Raw genomic sequence first — 17,355 nt, 5'->3', positions numbered from 1 at the left:
CACCAACTCCCGGAGTTCACTCAAACTCATGTCCATTGAGTCGGTGAAGCCATCCAACCATCTCATCCTCTGCCATCCCCTTCTCCTCCTGCCCCCCAATCCCTCCCAGCATCAAGGTCTTTTCAAATGAATCAGTTCTTCTCATCAGGTGGCCAAAGTATTGGAGCTTCAGCTTCAGCATCAGTCCTTCCAATGAATACTCAGGACTGATTTCCTTCAGGATGGACTGGTTGGATCTCCTATCAGTCCAAGGGACTCTCAAGAGTCTTCTCCAACATCACAGTTCAAAAGCATCAATTCTTCAGTGCTCAACTTTCTTTATATGTATGTGTATATATATATATATATTGCAAAATAATCACCACAACAAGTTTAGTTAATATTCATCACACACATATAGTTACAATTCTTTTCTTGTATGACAACTTTCAAGATTTACTTTCAGCAAATAAACAAATACAGTATTGTTAACTTTAATCATCATGCTGGACAATTGCAGTCCCCAAACTTACTTATAAGACAATGGTTTATTTTAATTTACCTCTATGTGTATCCAGCTTTTGTAATGCTTAGCACACAGTGGGCCTTCAATTAATATCGATGGGCTCAGTGATTAATATAGAAATTATTAGTTCAATTTTAAAGATAAACACTCAGAGAGACTGAAAGATTCTCCCAAAGATTTCTCCAAACTAGTTGGTAGCAGAGTTGGGACAAATGAAGTCTTTTTAATTGCATCGTTAAGGGTCTGCTAAAGGGCCTCTAGAGAGCAAGCGGCACAGTGCTGAGTACACAGTAAGCCTTCAGTATGCACTATTCCTTCACTTCTTGTTGTTCAGTCGCAAAGTCATCCGACTGTTTGCGACCCCATGGACTGCAGCACACCAGGTCTCCCTGTCCCTCACCATCTCCCGGAGTTTGCCTGAGTTCAGATCCATTGATCAGTGATGCTATCTACCCATCTTATCCTCTGTGCTCCCCTTCTCTTCCTGTCTTCAATCTTTCCCAGCATTAGGGTCTTTTCCAATGAGTCAGCTCTTTGCATCAGGTGGTCAAAGTATTGGAGCTTCAGCATCAGTCCTCCCAGTGAATATTCAGTGTTAATTTCCTTTAGGATGAACAGGTTTGATCTTGCTATCTGTGGTCACCTCAACTCAGACTGCACCTGCCGGCGATGTGACCTTTAGACATTGCCCAGTTCACACCACTGAATGGTTTCAGTACTGCTGCTCCAGGCAGTATGGGGAAATGAAGACAGCAAAAAGCCTACTTCCCCCTCAGAAAGTATGGGAAACACAGAACCAAGGACGTTCTGTAAGTCATGCGGGAAAGTTTGTTCAGGGTTCCAACTTGGCACATTCTAGAATTCTCAAACCTTTTTTTTTTTTTTTTTAATTTCAGAAAAATTCTCTTTATTTAAAAAATATTTACTAGAGTGTAATGGCTTGACAATGCTGTGTTAGTTTCTGCTGTACAGCACACTGAGTCAGTTACGTGTCTACATATATCCCCTCCTTGGGGATTTCCTTCCTATTTAGCTCCCCACAGAGCATTGAGTAGAGTTTCCTGTGCTGCACAGTAGGTTCTCATTAGTTATCTATTTTATACATAGGAGTGTACATATGCCAATCCTAATTTCCCTATTCATCCCATCCGCCCCCTTCACCTCCTTGGTATCCATACGTTTGTTCTCTATGTCTGTGTCTCTATTTCTGCTTGCCAAATAGGTTCATCTGTACCAGTTTTCTAGATTCCACATATATGCATTAATATACAATATTTATTTTTCTCTCTCTGGCTTACTTCACTCTGCTTGACGGTCTCTAGGTCCATCCACATCTCTGCGAGATCTCAAGCCTTAATAGCACAGTGCTCAGTGAGCAGAAGACATACAGCCAACCATTCTGTTCCAGTCTGAGAGCCCCCTGACACAGATTTGAAGATAACAGTCACTGCTTTCTTTATCATGATGGCTTTTGTCCTGTACTAGATGACTTTAGTTTATTGATCCGTAAACTTCCGAGAGGCTAATTTTGATTTCAGACCTTATCACTGCGGAAGGGCAGTCATACTGCCAACCCACTCCAGTATTCTTGCCCGGAGAAGTCCATGGACAGAGGAGCCTGGCAGGCTATGCCCTTGGGGTTGCAAAGAATCAGACTCGACTGAAGCGAGTTATCATGCACACACCTGTGACTGTTACATTTCAGTGATATATTGTGAAGTTGCTTGGGGTGAGAAGCCAGGGGTTCATGAAACCTGCAAGTTTCCAGACCCTTCTCCGCTTGGAAAAAGTCCTCTAAAGTAAAGAGCTTTGCAACTGCTGCTGCTATTGCCTCAAGACACCTTGGAGAGAGTGCCAAGAACATGGATTTTGGAGTCTTAGATATCTTGGTTTGTCTTATGGTTTCAGAATGATCTAGGTATGTAATGCATGGTGGCACTTAGCTTTTCTGAGCCTCAGTTTCCTAACTATAAATGGGGATGATGTCACCTGCCTCATGGAGCTGAGGTTAAATGAAATAACATCTATCATTTGCTCATATTCAGTGTTAAGAAACTGGTGTCTATTATTACTGAAACAAAGATGCCTGAAAGGCTCAGAGCACAGTTAACACCTACTGGGTCTTTGGTTCTGTTTTCTGAGAAAAGAATGTGAGGTCTTGAAGCCAAAGTCCAAAGGAAGTTGAGCTCTCCTCTTTGCAAGGGAGTCAAGGATGTTTGTTAAGCTGCCAAACTTCCCCATGGTTATTAAACAGAATATGCAGTCCTGTGTCAGTTGCCCTACAATTATTAATAGTAAAACATTTGAAACAAAAAGGATCATATACATGTACTAATAGCAAAAGAGAACAGAAAACAGAGGAATGGATGAATAATGTCCAGTTATTACACTATTTCAGATGCTGTGTTGGTGCTTTTAGTTAGATAACTTTTGTTACCTCATGAAACTCTTCATAACTTCTGTAATGGTGGTTGGTGGTGGTGGTGTTCATTAAGCTATGTCCAGCTCTTGTGACCCCATGGACTGTAGCCCATCAGCCTCTTCTGTCCATGGGATTTCCCAGGCAAGAATACTGAAGTGGGTTGCCATTTCCTTCTCCGGTCTTCCATAATAGATCTAATTATTCCCTCCTGGAGCCTTCTGGCACTATGAGTTACAGAGATTATTCCCATCTTTTTTTCAAACTGAGATATAGCTTACACTAATGTTGTACTAGTTCCTGGTGTACAACATAATGGTTTGATACACATAGCTAATGTAAAATGGTCACCACAACAAGGCTAGTTAACATCCATAACCACACAGTTACATTTTTTTTTTTTTCTTGTGATGAGAAGTTTAAGGTTTACTGTCTTGGTACCTTTCAAAAATACAACACAGTATTACTAACTATAGTCACTATAATATTTCCCCATAACTTTTTTATCTTATGCCTGGAAATCTGTACTTTTTGACTGCCTTCACTCATTTCACCCACCTCTCAAACCCCACCTCTGACAACCACCAATCTGTTTTCTATATATATGAGATTCTTTTTTTTTAGGTTCCACATATTGAGATCATACAGTATTTATCTTTATCTGTCTGACTTATTTCACTCCTCCCATCTTATAAACAAAAGGAAATGGTGGATCAGAATCATGAAGTAGTTTGCCCAAAGTTACATAGCACGTAGGTGGTATTTGAAGTCTGAGGTTAGCTCCAGAGCTTAGAGTCTTTCCTTTATACCTAGGAAGTGGGGAGGGGGGGATCAGGGAGACTGTTTTTCCTGAAGAAAGAAAACAGAGACATCACACTGAGGAAGCCAAGGCAGCCTAGGAGAAAGAGGACAACCACAGTGTCCCCCGAGTGGGTAACCAGAGAAGGAGCAGTGGAGTTTCCCCACAGGGGCTTCCTCTGGGTAGATCATAAATTCTGGGAAACCTCGGACCTCCCAAGAAGTTTCCAGCTGCACCTGGTCCAACGAAACTACATCCCCAATACCCAGAAGTAAGAATGAGGAGAAACTCAAAAATGGACAGCTCATTGCCTGGTGGCCAGGGAAGGACCCCATCTTGAAATAATTAAAAGTAGACTAAACAGTGGAAAGACTTCTCTTTGTCTTGCCAACATTGCTCAAGTCAGCCAGGAAAATTAAGGCAGAGTGCTTAAGAAGAGGCAGGAGGTAGAAAGAGGAAGGAAGCTGCTTTTTCCCTTTCTCATCAAGTCTCTCCAGAAACATATAGGAATAAATTGAAGGTTCCCTGGTGGCTCAGTTGGTAAAGAATTGCCTGCAATGCAGGAGACCCAGGTTCGATCCCTGGGTGGGGAAGATAGGAAATGGCAACCCACTCCAGTACTCTTGCCTGGGAAATCCTATGGATAAAAGAGCCTGGCGGGCTACAATCCATGGGGTCACAAAAAATCAGGCACAACTGAACATCTGAGCATATTCTCCAATCATTGCTGTCAAATTTAGCCCTCCATTTAACCCTCCGTGACAGAAGGCTAAGGTGTGCCTTGGTACCCTAAAGATCTGAAATAACTGCCAGATGCCTTGGGCCGGTGGGCCCTGCCTGCAACACAGTTTGGTACTCCCTTTAGAATCCCAGTGTCTGTGATGAAGCAGAGCAAGAGCTGGAAAAGTAGGACCATTCCCAGTTGAATATCACTCTGTTTCACCCACTTCCTAGAAAAGACTCAGCTTTGAGTGTCCATCCACAAGATAGATCTTACACTGGCTCTCCACCACGATAGGGAGGTCCACACGGCTCTCAGATTACCTGTCAGTATCTGGAAAAGAGGCAACGTAATTAGCATCTATCTATTCTGCAGGTTCCATCACAAAGAAGACTTAAACTAGTCTCTAGCTATCTTCAACAGACAGGGTTCCACAATAGGGTTTTTGAAATCAGAGAGATTGAGAGCAAGAGCAAGAGCGAGAGCAAGCCTGAGAGAGATTCTGAGGGTGAGAGAGGAGCAAGCCTTCCGCCAGATACTGTAGAAGCAGGAACACAAGTGGGCTTTGAGGATGGACTCGATATTCAGGCCAAGAGAAGACTCTTCACTGAGGGTGGGTGGCCCAGTTATCCCATGACTTTCCCTTACAATCAAATAATACATAATTAAGCAGTTCTTATATCTTTCCTTTTCTCCTTTGCTTTTCACTTCTCTTCTTTTCACAGCTATTTGTAAGACCTCCCCAGACAGCCATTTTGCTTTTTTGCATTTCTTTTCCATGGGGATGGTCTTGATCCCTGTCTCCTGTACAATGTCACGAACCTCATTCCATAGTTCATCAGGCACTCTATCAGATCTAGGCCCTTAAATCTATTTCTCACTTCCATGTATAATCATAAGGGATTTGATTTAGGTCATACCTGAATGGTCTAGTGATTTTCCCTACTTTCTTCAATTTCAGTCTGAATTTGGTAATCAGGAGTTCATGATCTGAGCCACAGTCAGCTCCTGGTCTTGTTTTTGTTGACTGTATAGAGCTTCTCCATTTTGGCTGCAAAGAACATAATCAATCTGATTTTGGTGTTGACCATCTGGTGATGTCCATGTGTAGAGTCTTCTCTTGTGTTGTTGGAAGAGGGTGTTTGCTATGACCAGTGCATTTTCTTGGCAAACTCTATTAGTCTTTGCTCTGCTTCATTCCGTATTCCAAGGCCAAATTTGCCTGTTACTCCAGGTGTTTCTTGACTTCCTACTTTTGCATTCCAGTCCCCTATAATGAAAAGGACATCTTTTTTGGGTGTTAGTTGAGTCTGAGTGAACTCCGGGAGTTGGTGATGGACAGGGAGGCCTGGCGTGCTGCAATTCTCGGGGTCACAAAGAGTCAGACACGACTGAGCGACTGAACTGAACTGAAGCAGTTCTTGGGAACTTGTCATCTCTGTACTAATATTTATGTCTTCAAAGCCCCTACCAATTAATTCCTTTAATATTTAGCTCAGTTTTTCCATTTCCAGTGAATCCTTCCCTGACAGATCTTATCAATCCTCCACTGGAGCTCTAAGCATCTTTTCATGTCATTTGAAGTTTCATTTTTAAATGTTTTAAAATGAGTAAAAAAAATAATTGTTAAAAATTTTCCTTGGTGGCTGAGTGGTAAAGAATCCATTTGCCAAAGCAGGAGACATGTGTGTTCAATTCCTGAATCCAGAAGATCCCCTGGAGGCAGAAATGGCAACTTACTACAGTATTCTCGCCTGAAAAATCCCGTGGACAGAGGAAGCCTGTCAGGCTACAGCCCACGGCGTTCCAAGAGTAGGACACTAAGGGCTGAGCACACAAACCAACGACTGTTAACATTTTATAAAGTATAACTTAGAAAAAAGAAGAAAATGAGTTACCTTAACCACCCAGAGATGAACAATGACCACTGTCATATGTTTTTCCAGTCTGTCTGGTTTTCTATCTCCCACTGTCTTGCTAACATGTTTTTTTCCCCTCTATGTGGCAAAATATCAAGTATCTCTTTTACAAGTGTATCTATCTATCTACCTACCTATATCTATACATTTTAATGGTGAGTAGTAGTTTCAGAATTTTTAATAAGATCATTACAGACCATATCACATTTTTACTACCATTGAAGATAAATAGCTAGCACTCACATAGTACATAATATTCCCTGAGTTGTTCTAATTGCTTACATGCATTGATCTATTTAATCTGTATAATCTGAGATGGTTGGTTCAATTTTTACTATCAAATTTCACAGATAAGGAAATGGAGTGACCAAGTGTTTAAATAATTTTTCCATGAGTATGTTTAGAGCTAAAATTTGAACCTGAACTTGTCTGGCTTTAGACTCTTAACCATTGCCCTTCATGAATTTAACAACAAATAACTGAACATCAAATAATCAGCTCAGGTTTTACTCCTGGGTTGGGAAGATCCCCTGGAGAAGGGAAAGGTTACCCACTCCAATATTCTGACCTGGAGAATTCCATAGACTATACAGTCCATGGGTTCCCTAAGAGTCAGACACCACTGAGTGACTTTCACTTTCACTTTAGGGATTCCCTGATAGCTCAGTTGGTAAAGAATCCACCTGCAATGCAGGAGAGCCTGGTTCGATTGCTGGGTTGGGAAGATCCACTGGAGAAGCAATAGACTACCCACTCTAGTATTCTTGGGCTTCCCTTGTGGCTGAGCTGGTAAAGAATCTGCCTGCAATGTGGAAGACCTGGGTTTGATCCCTGGGTTGGGAAGATCCCCTGGAGAAGAGAAAGGCTACCTACTCCAGTATTCTGGCCTGAAGAACTTCATGGACTGTATAGTCCATGGGGTCACAAAGAGTCGGACATGACTGAGCAAATTTCACTTCAGTTTAGTAATCAGCAGTTTCTTCAACTATTTTATTTGTTGACTCTGGAAGTTAGAAACAACCATGAGAATCTTGTCTGATGGTAAAAAGCTTCAAAATAGGGCAGCCAGGTCTGTCTGCTCTCTAAATCATCCACTACTACCATCAACCCTTAATCCTACGACCACCCATCACCCACCCAAAACTACCACAATCACCACCACCAACACATCATCCCCCCATACTACCACAATCACCACCACCACCACCACCATCACATCATCCCCCCACACCATCACATCATCCCCCCATGCCATCACATCATCCCCCCACACCATCACATCATCCCCAAACGCCATCACATCATCCCCCCCACACCATCACATCATCCCCCCAACACCATCACATCATTCCCCACACCATCACATCATCCCCCCCACACCATCACATCATCCCCAAACGCCATCACATCATCCCCCCCACACCATCACATCATCTCCCCAACACCATCACATCACTCCCCAACACCATCACATCATCCCCCATGCCATCACATCATCCCCACACGCCATCACATCATCCCCCCCACACCATCACATCACCCCCCCAACACCATCACATCATCCCCCCATGCCATCACATCATCCCCACACGCCATCACATCATCCCCTCCACACCATCACATCATCCCCCCAACACCATCACATCACCCCCCTACACCATCACATCATCCCCCATGCCATCACATCATCCCCACACGCCATCACATCATCCCCCCAAACACCATCACATCACCCACACCATCACATCATCCCCACACGCCATCACATCATCCCCCCACACCATCACGATCACCACCATGTCATCTTTGCTACTTAGCCAGGCATCTGTCTTTACTTTCTCTTCCTCATTCCCCCTAGAATATCAAGTCTTTGAGGTAGGAAAATGAGTAGCTTTATTCATCCATATAACCCCAGCACTGAGCACAGTTACTGGGCTATATGGTTACCGTAAATACTTGAAGGAATAAAAGACTCACGGAGTTGATGTGACTGACAGCAACCAAAGAAGATATTTCGACTGAAGAGATCAGTCAACACCTGTTTAAAGAGAATACGCACTACACGATCTGAATTTGTCTTTGTAAACTTGGCTCTCTAACACAAAACCAAAGTTTAAATTTTCCCCATTGAAAATCCCTAATCTTGGCATGATGGATGTGGCCAAGAGCACTGGTTGAGGCCAGTTATGCCCTGGCTGCAGTTCTTAGTTCTCCACCTAAGGGGAGGTGTGAATTTGGCTCCTTCTCCCTCACTCTCCACCAGGGACCTTTGTTCTCCACACTTCCTCCCACTGTGGCATGCTGGTGTGTGTAGGAGCTGATTTGATATCAGTGTCCTTTGTCAAAGTTCTCTTTTGCCTGATGGTTGCTACTGTTATCAGTTACCGCAGGGCAAGCCCAGCACTCTGCAAGTCACCCTGGGCCATTATTTACTGCCATATCCAGTTCCACCAAAGCTTGTGCTGGAAGAGGACTCCGGCAGGTTTTGATGACCTGTTTTCTCATGTGGGTTTGAAAACTCATGCAGCAGAATGGGCTGTTTTGGGGTCCTGGGTTTGAGAGTTTGGGAATTTCTTTTCACTGATTACTGCAGCAGCTCTTCAATGCCGCGCCTACTCTAACTCTCCTCCTCATTTGAAATTCTCCTCTCTCCCTCTTTTGACTGCAAAATCCACAGAAACAGGCAAACTCTGGTCTTGGAGTAGGGCTGATCGTCTGGTAGATGAAACTGTCAGAAAGCTGAGTCTGTCGAAACTCAGAAGAAATAGACACTAGGAAAACAGCTTACGCACAAGGCAATGAATACTTCCTTTATTTTCGCAGTCCCATGGGAGACGTACAGAGAGTGGGTGAAAAAGGTCCGAATTTGTCAGTTTGCTGGGGTGGGTTGAAAAGAAATTTGTGGTACTTTCCGTGGTTCATAAAACATGAAGTTTCAAAGGCAGGAAATGGCCAAGAGATCTGTTTTATCGTCTTTTCTAATTACAAACTAGAAGAGTTCACTTCACAACATCTGAAAATCCCCCAAGTGAATCACTGAGAAGCAACTATAGGTTTTCCAAAGTGAGCCAGAGAATAACAGCTAACATTTACTGAGCATTTAAGGTATGGCAAGCTCTGTGCTGAGTACTGTCTGACTCTTTGTGACCCCGCAGACTGTAGCCTGCCAGGCTCCTCTGTCCATGGGATTTTCCAGGCAAGAATACTGGAGTGGGTTGCCATTTCCTAGTCCAGAGGATCTTCCTGATTCGGGGATTGAAACTGTGTCTCTTGAGTCTCCTGCATTCTTTCACCACTGCGCCACCTGGGAAACCCACAGCAGGCTTACTGAAACCTCAAAGTCACCTGAATCTGAGCCATTAAATGCTATTGCCATTCCAGCTTTACGGATAAGGAAACAAAGGCACAGAGAAGTTAGTAAATTGACTGCTCACATGTCACATATTTTATCAAGTGATGAGTAGGAAATAAGCCAGAGAAGCTTTGCATCTTTGACTGAGTCATCAGAGGACACAGTTGACAAAATCACAGATTTCAGTATGCGTTCTCCTTGAAGACTTCCAAGGCCAGTCTTAGAGTTGTTATAACTGTGTGGTACTAAAATAGCATCATTTATTAATATTTCTGCTACAAATGCTTATTGAGCTCCTTATATCTGCCATTTTTGGGGCAGTGCTATGTTAGTCTAATTACTAGTAACTATTTCTGATTGAATTAAATTCTTGGCATGCTTTATTTCATTTAATCCTCACAATTCTTTCAGGTAGGTTTTATTATCAGGTAAAGACTTGATGCTGTAGGGTATATAGAAGTAGAGATATAACATTGGACATGTGGAACTTAGGTAGTGTTATGAATCAGTGCCACCTCAATTAAAAAATTAATTTAAGAATTGAGAGAGATTAGCTGGGTGGTCCAGGGTTAGAAATCTGCCTGCCAATACAGGGGACACAGGTTTGATTCCTGGTCTGGAAACTAAGATCCCACATGCTGCGGGGCTACTAATGCCAAGCACACAACTCCTGAAGCCTGAGCGCCTAGAGCCCATGCGTACAAGAGAAGCTGCTGCAATGATAGGCCCAAGCACCACTGCAACCTGCAACCACACACCACTGCAACCTAAGGCACACTGCAACCTAAGAGCAGCGCTGCAGCTAGAGAATGCCCGCGTGTAGCAACCAAGAGTCTGTGAGCAGCTACAAAGACCCAGAGCAGCCAAAGGGAAAAAAAAGAATTGAGGTATTAAGAAGCTAAGTGTTTGTCAAATCCTTACTGCTATAAATGCTGCTATAATGGGTAGTAGAGACAGGATTTAGACCCAGTTTGATCTGACCCCAAAACCAATGTGTCAAAGATGAAGCAAAATTGTAGACATTGGAGGCTATCAATATGACATGAAATTAGGAGAATGGAAAAAGGTGAGGATACACAGAAGAAAAATCTGAAATTTTACGAGTTAACCATTTCTCTCAATATCCCCTTACAAATAGGTTAGACACACCCCTATTCAAAATCTCCATTTGTCATTTTTTGGTAGCTCCTCACAAATAGACCAAGCACCCTCTCACTCCAGGACGAGGTGCACAAATCTTGTGCCTTCTGCAGTTCACCAAGACCAGGACTTGTTCCAGCTTGCGAGTTTTCTCCTCTTCACAGCCGTCCAGGGACTAAACTTAGTGCGAAATGAGATGACTTGAATGTATTCACTTAGCTAAGAGACCCAGAGTTAATATGCATTTCATGTAAATGCAGATGGTCCTGGGAATCTTGAGAAACAACAGGATGAAATTAAATGATACATATGTTCCATTAAGATCGGTTTTACAGCAACAATAAGATGCCTGGATGGTAACAAACATTCTACAGACAATGAACATGTCTGCAAACAATTCATTTTGGGCCCCGTTATTGTGAAGCAATTAAAATAGGTTTTGCCTTTGGGACACAGAGCCATGGGGTCCACTTTGAACTCGACCTGCCACCTTGTGGAAATTGGAGGCAATAAAAAAAAATGGCCCTTGGATAATAACAACATGACCTGGGCTAACATTTATTGAGGGTTTATCGTATGTCAGGCACTATGCAAAATAGCTTTTAAATGTTTTCCTCACTTAATTATTAGAATAACTTTATGAGGTAGGAACTATTATTGTCCCCATTTTAAGGGTGAGGAATGTGTGACTCAGCACGGTAATCGGCCTACAGTCACAGATGGGGGCATCGTGACCCCAGGACTCATGTACTAAACCAGGCACTGCCCTGGGCCATATACAGCCCTTCTCATTTTCATGTATTTAAACATGTATTAAATATTGAAAAATAAATATCACAGTTCTTAGGATGGGTCACTAACAATAACCCTGCATCTTGAGATAACCATATTCCATCAGAATCATCAGAATCCATCAGCCACCAGCTGGCCCAATGCACAGGAGGCCAGGGGATGAGAAGAGAGCTTTCCCTGGAATTTTTCCTTACTCAATGTTCCTTTCTCTTTGCAGGGTTCTGTCGAGTGATCACCGCTCCCTTCGTGTTCTTATCTTTCTTCATATACACTCATGCACAAATACCATCTGTATTGGGAAACCAAGGGAAACCTTGGTTTCTCTGCTGTGTAACTTTGGGCTAGTAGTCCCATGGACAGAGGAGCCTAACAGGCTATAGTCCATAGGGTTGTAGAGTTGGACAGGACTGAAGCAACTTAGCATGCAACATGCATGCAAGTACATACTTTCCGAATCTCATCTTCTTCATCTGTAAATGGGGATAATGACACATATGATCTTGCTCCAAGAATAAATGAGATCTAAAAGATCTAGCCCTGTACTCAGTACCTAGTAAGTCCTTGATTCATATACACAACCAAAATTGATTCTTTTAATATTAAGTCTACAATTTCACTTCACATTTGAATCACATGTAATACTTTTCATGGTAGCTCCAATCATTGTCTCACGTGCTCCTTACATCAACCTGGTACAAATGATAGGAAAGATCTACTATCCCACTTTACAAATCATTGTCATTAAAACTGGTCACATACCTACTATGACTAGGGAACTGGGCTAGAAATTTAGAGATGGATAACATTTACATTGACATTCACAGTGGTTTATGAAGGAGTACACAGGGAATCCCTGCTGAGATAACAGAAAACATTATATATTGGTCTCTGCCCCTCATTCCTGGCACAGAGCGCTTAAAACCCTTGTAATTTTCTAAGTGATAAGAACACTAGGAGTATCTTCTGTCCTAATATTTGGTCTTTGCTAAAGAGGTGGCTCTGGATGGACTCCTGGATGAGGGCTGGTCATTGGAAAGAAAAAGCCATGATTAGAGGTTTGGAATTTTCAGCCCTGTCCCTCAAATTTCTAAGAAGGGAAAAGGGCTGAAAATGGACTTAATGATTGATCAAGACTATGTGAGAAACTTCTATACACACCCAATAGTATGTGTGTATGTTCTAAACACTAGGGATACAGCAGAGAAGGCAACAGACAAAAATCCCTTCATTTAAACAGCTAAGTTTTAAGGTTGAAAAGGACAGTGGCCTTAGAATGGGATAAATACTAAGGGAAAATTGTGGTTAATGGCCTGGACATGGTTGAGTTGGACTGCTTGGGTTTAAATCTTGTCTCTTCCAATGGGCAATGTACTTGATTTCTCTCAGCTTCTGTTCCTGTGTCTTTGAGTTAATGCCTACATTGGAAAGTTCCTTGAGGATGCATGATTTAATATATACTACACTGTTTAATACAGCTATACAATAGGCACTCAATGAGTATTAGCAATGATTTATTGCTCAGTAATATACTTACTCACTTAAGCCAAAATTGTGAGTGCATACATGACACCTGATTCTTTTGATTACTGTGTTCTATCCATTTTTAGAAGAAGCATTTATCTTCTAAATACTCAAATGAGTGTATTTTTCTTCCTTTTCTCCCTTGCCATTATCTTAGCTCAGGCTGACACTTCTATATTGATTAAAGAACTAATTTGCCAAGTGGGCTCCCTGCCTTTAGCTGTCTTCTCCCACACATTCTTCCTTGATCAAAAATTTGACATCATTTCCCTGACTGAAATCCTCCTGGAATGCTCCTTCCATGACTCTCCCTTGCTTGTAAACTCTTTAGCATGGTCTGTGAGATTTCATAGTCTAGCCCTTGTCACTGGTCACCTCCTCCTATACGCTAAGCCCCACCCACATTGGTCTCTCTCTCCCTAAACAGATTTTAAAGCTCTCTGGCCAAAGTAAATAAGTCTGAGCTCCTTTGGAGTATCCAACACTTACTTAGCACAGGGGATGGCACGTGATAGATGGACTGAAGCCTGTTGAAGAATAGCTGCAATGCTGTCATGATCATTTTGATGTTGCTTGCTAATAGTGAATGACAACGCAGTCACTGAACACGTGTCAATTTCAGGCATAGGGCTAAGTGCTTCACAGGCATTATTTTACTTAAACCTAGGAAAGAAGTAAGTGGTATAAGTATCACCATTTAATTTTTTTTAATACTTATTTGGCTATATGGTAAGCCAGGAAGCTCAGTTGGTAAAGAATCCGCCAGCAATGCAGGAGACCCCGGTTCGATTCCTGGGTCGCGGACATCTCCTGGAGAAGGGATAGCTACCCATTCCAGTATTCTTGGGCTTCCCTGTTGGTTCAGCTGGTAAAGAATCCTCCTGCAATGTGGGAGATCTGGGTTTGATCTCTGGGTTGGGAAGATCCCCTGGAGAAGGAAAGGTTACCCACTCCAGTATTCTGGCCTGGAGAATTCCTTGGGCTGTATAGTCCACGGGGTTGCAAAGAGTTGGACACGACTGAGTGGCTTTCACTTTCATTTTCTAAGGCAGGATGTCAAAACCTGGCATGTAGATTCTAAATCCCTGTGCTTTATTCCCATATGCATTTTGGAAATCTCAGGACAAGAAATAACTTTTTCGCCATCTTTTTGAAAGGTCTCAGAAATGCTGAAGTGTGGAATCCACTGATTAAAAGTTCTGAACTCACACATCACTCTTTCTCCTTTTCACACATCTATCATTTCTATTTCTGCGCAGGCTCGTAACTCTAACTAGAACTTTGTACCTTATATATTTCCTTTTAGTCTAGGTATTTCATCTTAGGTCCCTTTCAAAAATAACATAAAAGATTTCTAAAAGTGTGTAGTTCTGCAAACTTATTTTAGAGGAAAAAGATACCTAAGAAACTTAATTCTAAATACTCATTCTGGGAAAGTAGTATTTAGCATGAAACAACCACAAGTCATGTTCTCTAGTGGTTAGATCAATAGTTTAGCGGATGTTTTCTGAGGGCTAAAATAACTTCTCATGCATTGCCACTCCTTTAGCTTGATCAAACTAGAAAAGGGAGGCCAGGATTACATAGATCTTCATTTTTATTTCTTTCTTAAAGATGAATGTGATTAATAAGACACTAGATAAATTGAAGCAACTACAGCTTTTACAACAAAAACATGTTTTAAAATATCTTTAGTCATTGGCGCCAGGTACCAAACAACGGTGGCAGATGATAAAAACTAACAGACACATCACCTTTTACATAGGCAACAACTTTTATTATACTGTTTGGCATTGAGTGCTTTAGAACGATACAACGATTCTCACTTCCAAAGCAGAAATGCAATGTGGGTAGTATTAGCAGATCTTTAATTTCATTTAAAAATTTCATTTGTAAGTGGCTACATTATGATGAGATGTTCTATGACAATAATCACTTTTTGTGGTTGTTATTATTATGGAACAATGAGAATTTCTGTTAAAAACAGGTTATTGTGGACACTTGCTTGTACTTGTAAATACCGTGAAAAAGGAATAAGCAGAGCTGAGGAAAATGTCCATCGTGGGAGCAGGCAGCCTTTGGAAAGGATGTTCTTGACTCAGTCATCTCCTCCACAGATCTTTAAGAGTGTGATCTCATAGTCTCCAGAAGTATCCGACTGCAAGGAACAGGACAGGCGGAGAGAAGGAGAGACACAGCGTAAATAATGAGGGGACCACGGATGAATCGAATCCCACAGCACTAGGGGAGTCACCGGCGTGGGAAGCCCATGACCTGTACCATTTAGTAACATACACCTGCAATTCCACTATCCAGTCGTATCTGTGGGAAATCGTGTTTCAGCCTAGCATCTTCTTCACAATATATGATACTTAAATTCTGCGTGATATATTGCGGTTAAATGTCAACTAGGGTTTTTTAAAAAAAGAGTACATCAATTACATAATATTACACAAGCTTTATTTTCTCACCAAACTTTTTAAAAAATATGATTTTATTATATTTATATTAATACTTATCAAACACTTGCTCTTCTAAAGGTTAGCTACTTTAATCCTTACTGTGTGGTAGGTACCATAACTGTCTCCATTTAACTAAGAAGTAAAATGAGAAAGACAGAGGGTTAGGATATTTATCCCAGATTATATAGAGAATAAGCACAGAATCGGAATTCAGAGCCAGTTAACCTGGCTGCTTAACCCCATTCTATACTTCCTGATTTAAGAAAGTGAAATGAGCTACCTTCCTATAAAGTATGTTTCCCAGTTCCTCTCTCCTAGGATAGCCAAAAAAGATCTTGGTTCAGAAAAGATACCATGTGTATGCTGCGCTCAGTCGCTCATTTGTGTCCAACTCTTTGTGACCCCATGGACTGTAGCCCACCAGACTTCTCTGTCCATGGAATTCTCCAGGCAAGAATACTGGAGTGGATTGCCATTTCCTATTCCAGGGGATCTTCCCTGCCCAGGGATCAAACCCGTGCCTTCTGTATCTCCTGCATTGGCAAGCAGATTCTTTACCACTGAGCCGTCAGGGAGACTGAGGCTTAAAGTACGAGTTGCCATGTGTGTTATGTAAAAGAGGCAAAATGTTTGCACAGCATCTGTGATAAAACTTGGCTTTTGACCAAGATTGCTTAAAATCCTCACATTATTCTTATTTGATTCAAGGCAACTTCTTATCACTTAAAATTTATATTGTAGTAAGGTAGAGGAAGCAATGAAGAAGGGTCACTTAGAGAAGAGACTAAGCATTGCTTTCATAAGACACAACAAGCCTTAATACACATTCTTCTGTTTTATATAAATTTTAGTTTTTAAGTTTTGCTTTGCACTGTATAATGATCTCTTGAATCACTGACAAGTCAGCAATGCTCTGGCTTTGTATTAAAACCGCTCCCTCTAGCCATCTCTGATCAAAGTTGTAAACAAGTATTAGGGGTTCTATTAGTTAGCTGAGAAAATACATCCAAGTAGTTTAAAACAGAGCTAAACATAAAATTTTGATCCACTGTAGACAATAAATGTTCATCCTTTTCTCCTATCTTTATTCTGTTATGTCTTGCAGGAAAATAGCTATTCTTTTTAAAAAGATTTTTTTTTGATGTGGACCACTTTTAAAGTCTTTATTGAATTTGTTACAATATTGTTTCTATCTTATGTTTTGTTTTTTTGGCCACCAGGCATGTGAGATCTTAGCTACCTCATCAGGGATCAAACTCAAATCCTCTATATTGGAAGGCGAAGTCCTTTATATGAATAAACAATTCTATTTTATGGAGTTTTAGAAATTGTTATCCCAAAATACCAATGTATTTTCAAAACATTTAAACATAATTTACAGCTTCCTAATTAGGCCATCTTAATTGTTCTTAAGAAACTAAATGTTTCTGTTGGCCTATTTTTAACAGTGGTACCAGTGGTTCTCTCCTCTCCCAATCTTCTTCCATTCTGACCACAACAAATCTATTCTAGGCTCTCATCTCTCGTCATTAGTCTCCTTGGATTCTCAATGCGTATTTTCCAAGGTGTTAATGCTTCTTGTTTTGGGAAATGGGTTCAGTGACCGTTATACCCATTAAGCAAGTAGCCCTCTCTTATCCTGTAAATAGTTCTGACTTTTCTTCCTTCCTCTCTGCCATCTCCACTTCTGTCTTCTTTGTAGACTCATCCTTCACTCTTTAGCCA

General features: G+C 41.5%; 1 protein-coding gene and 1 long non-coding RNA gene across 3 annotated transcripts in view; one reads left to right on the top strand and one right to left on the bottom strand.

Moving 5' to 3' along the window:
• Positions 1–17,355, top strand: part of LOC132345534 (uncharacterized) — a 98,934-nt gene that overhangs the window by 38,387 nt on the left and 43,192 nt on the right. The gene's annotated exons all lie outside the window — the stretch shown is intronic.
• The window catches only part of ANXA3 (annexin A3), a 72,042-nt gene continuing 69,610 nt past the window's right edge, over positions 14,924–17,355 (bottom strand). For both annotated transcript variants that reach the window (XM_005208151.3, NM_001035325.1), the window contains 1 exon segment: positions 14,924–15,326. In XM_005208151.3, the coding sequence (XP_005208208.1) occupies positions 15,267–15,326 (60 nt within the window). In that variant the 3' untranslated portion in view covers positions 14,924–15,266.

This window comes from Bos taurus, chromosome 6 (genome assembly GCF_002263795.3).
Source record: "Bos taurus isolate L1 Dominette 01449 registration number 42190680 breed Hereford chromosome 6, ARS-UCD2.0, whole genome shotgun sequence".
NCBI lineage: Eukaryota > Metazoa > Chordata > Mammalia > Artiodactyla > Bovidae > Bos > Bos taurus.
Note: the sequence above shows the minus strand (reverse complement) of the source record. Positions and strands in the feature narration are given on the sequence as shown.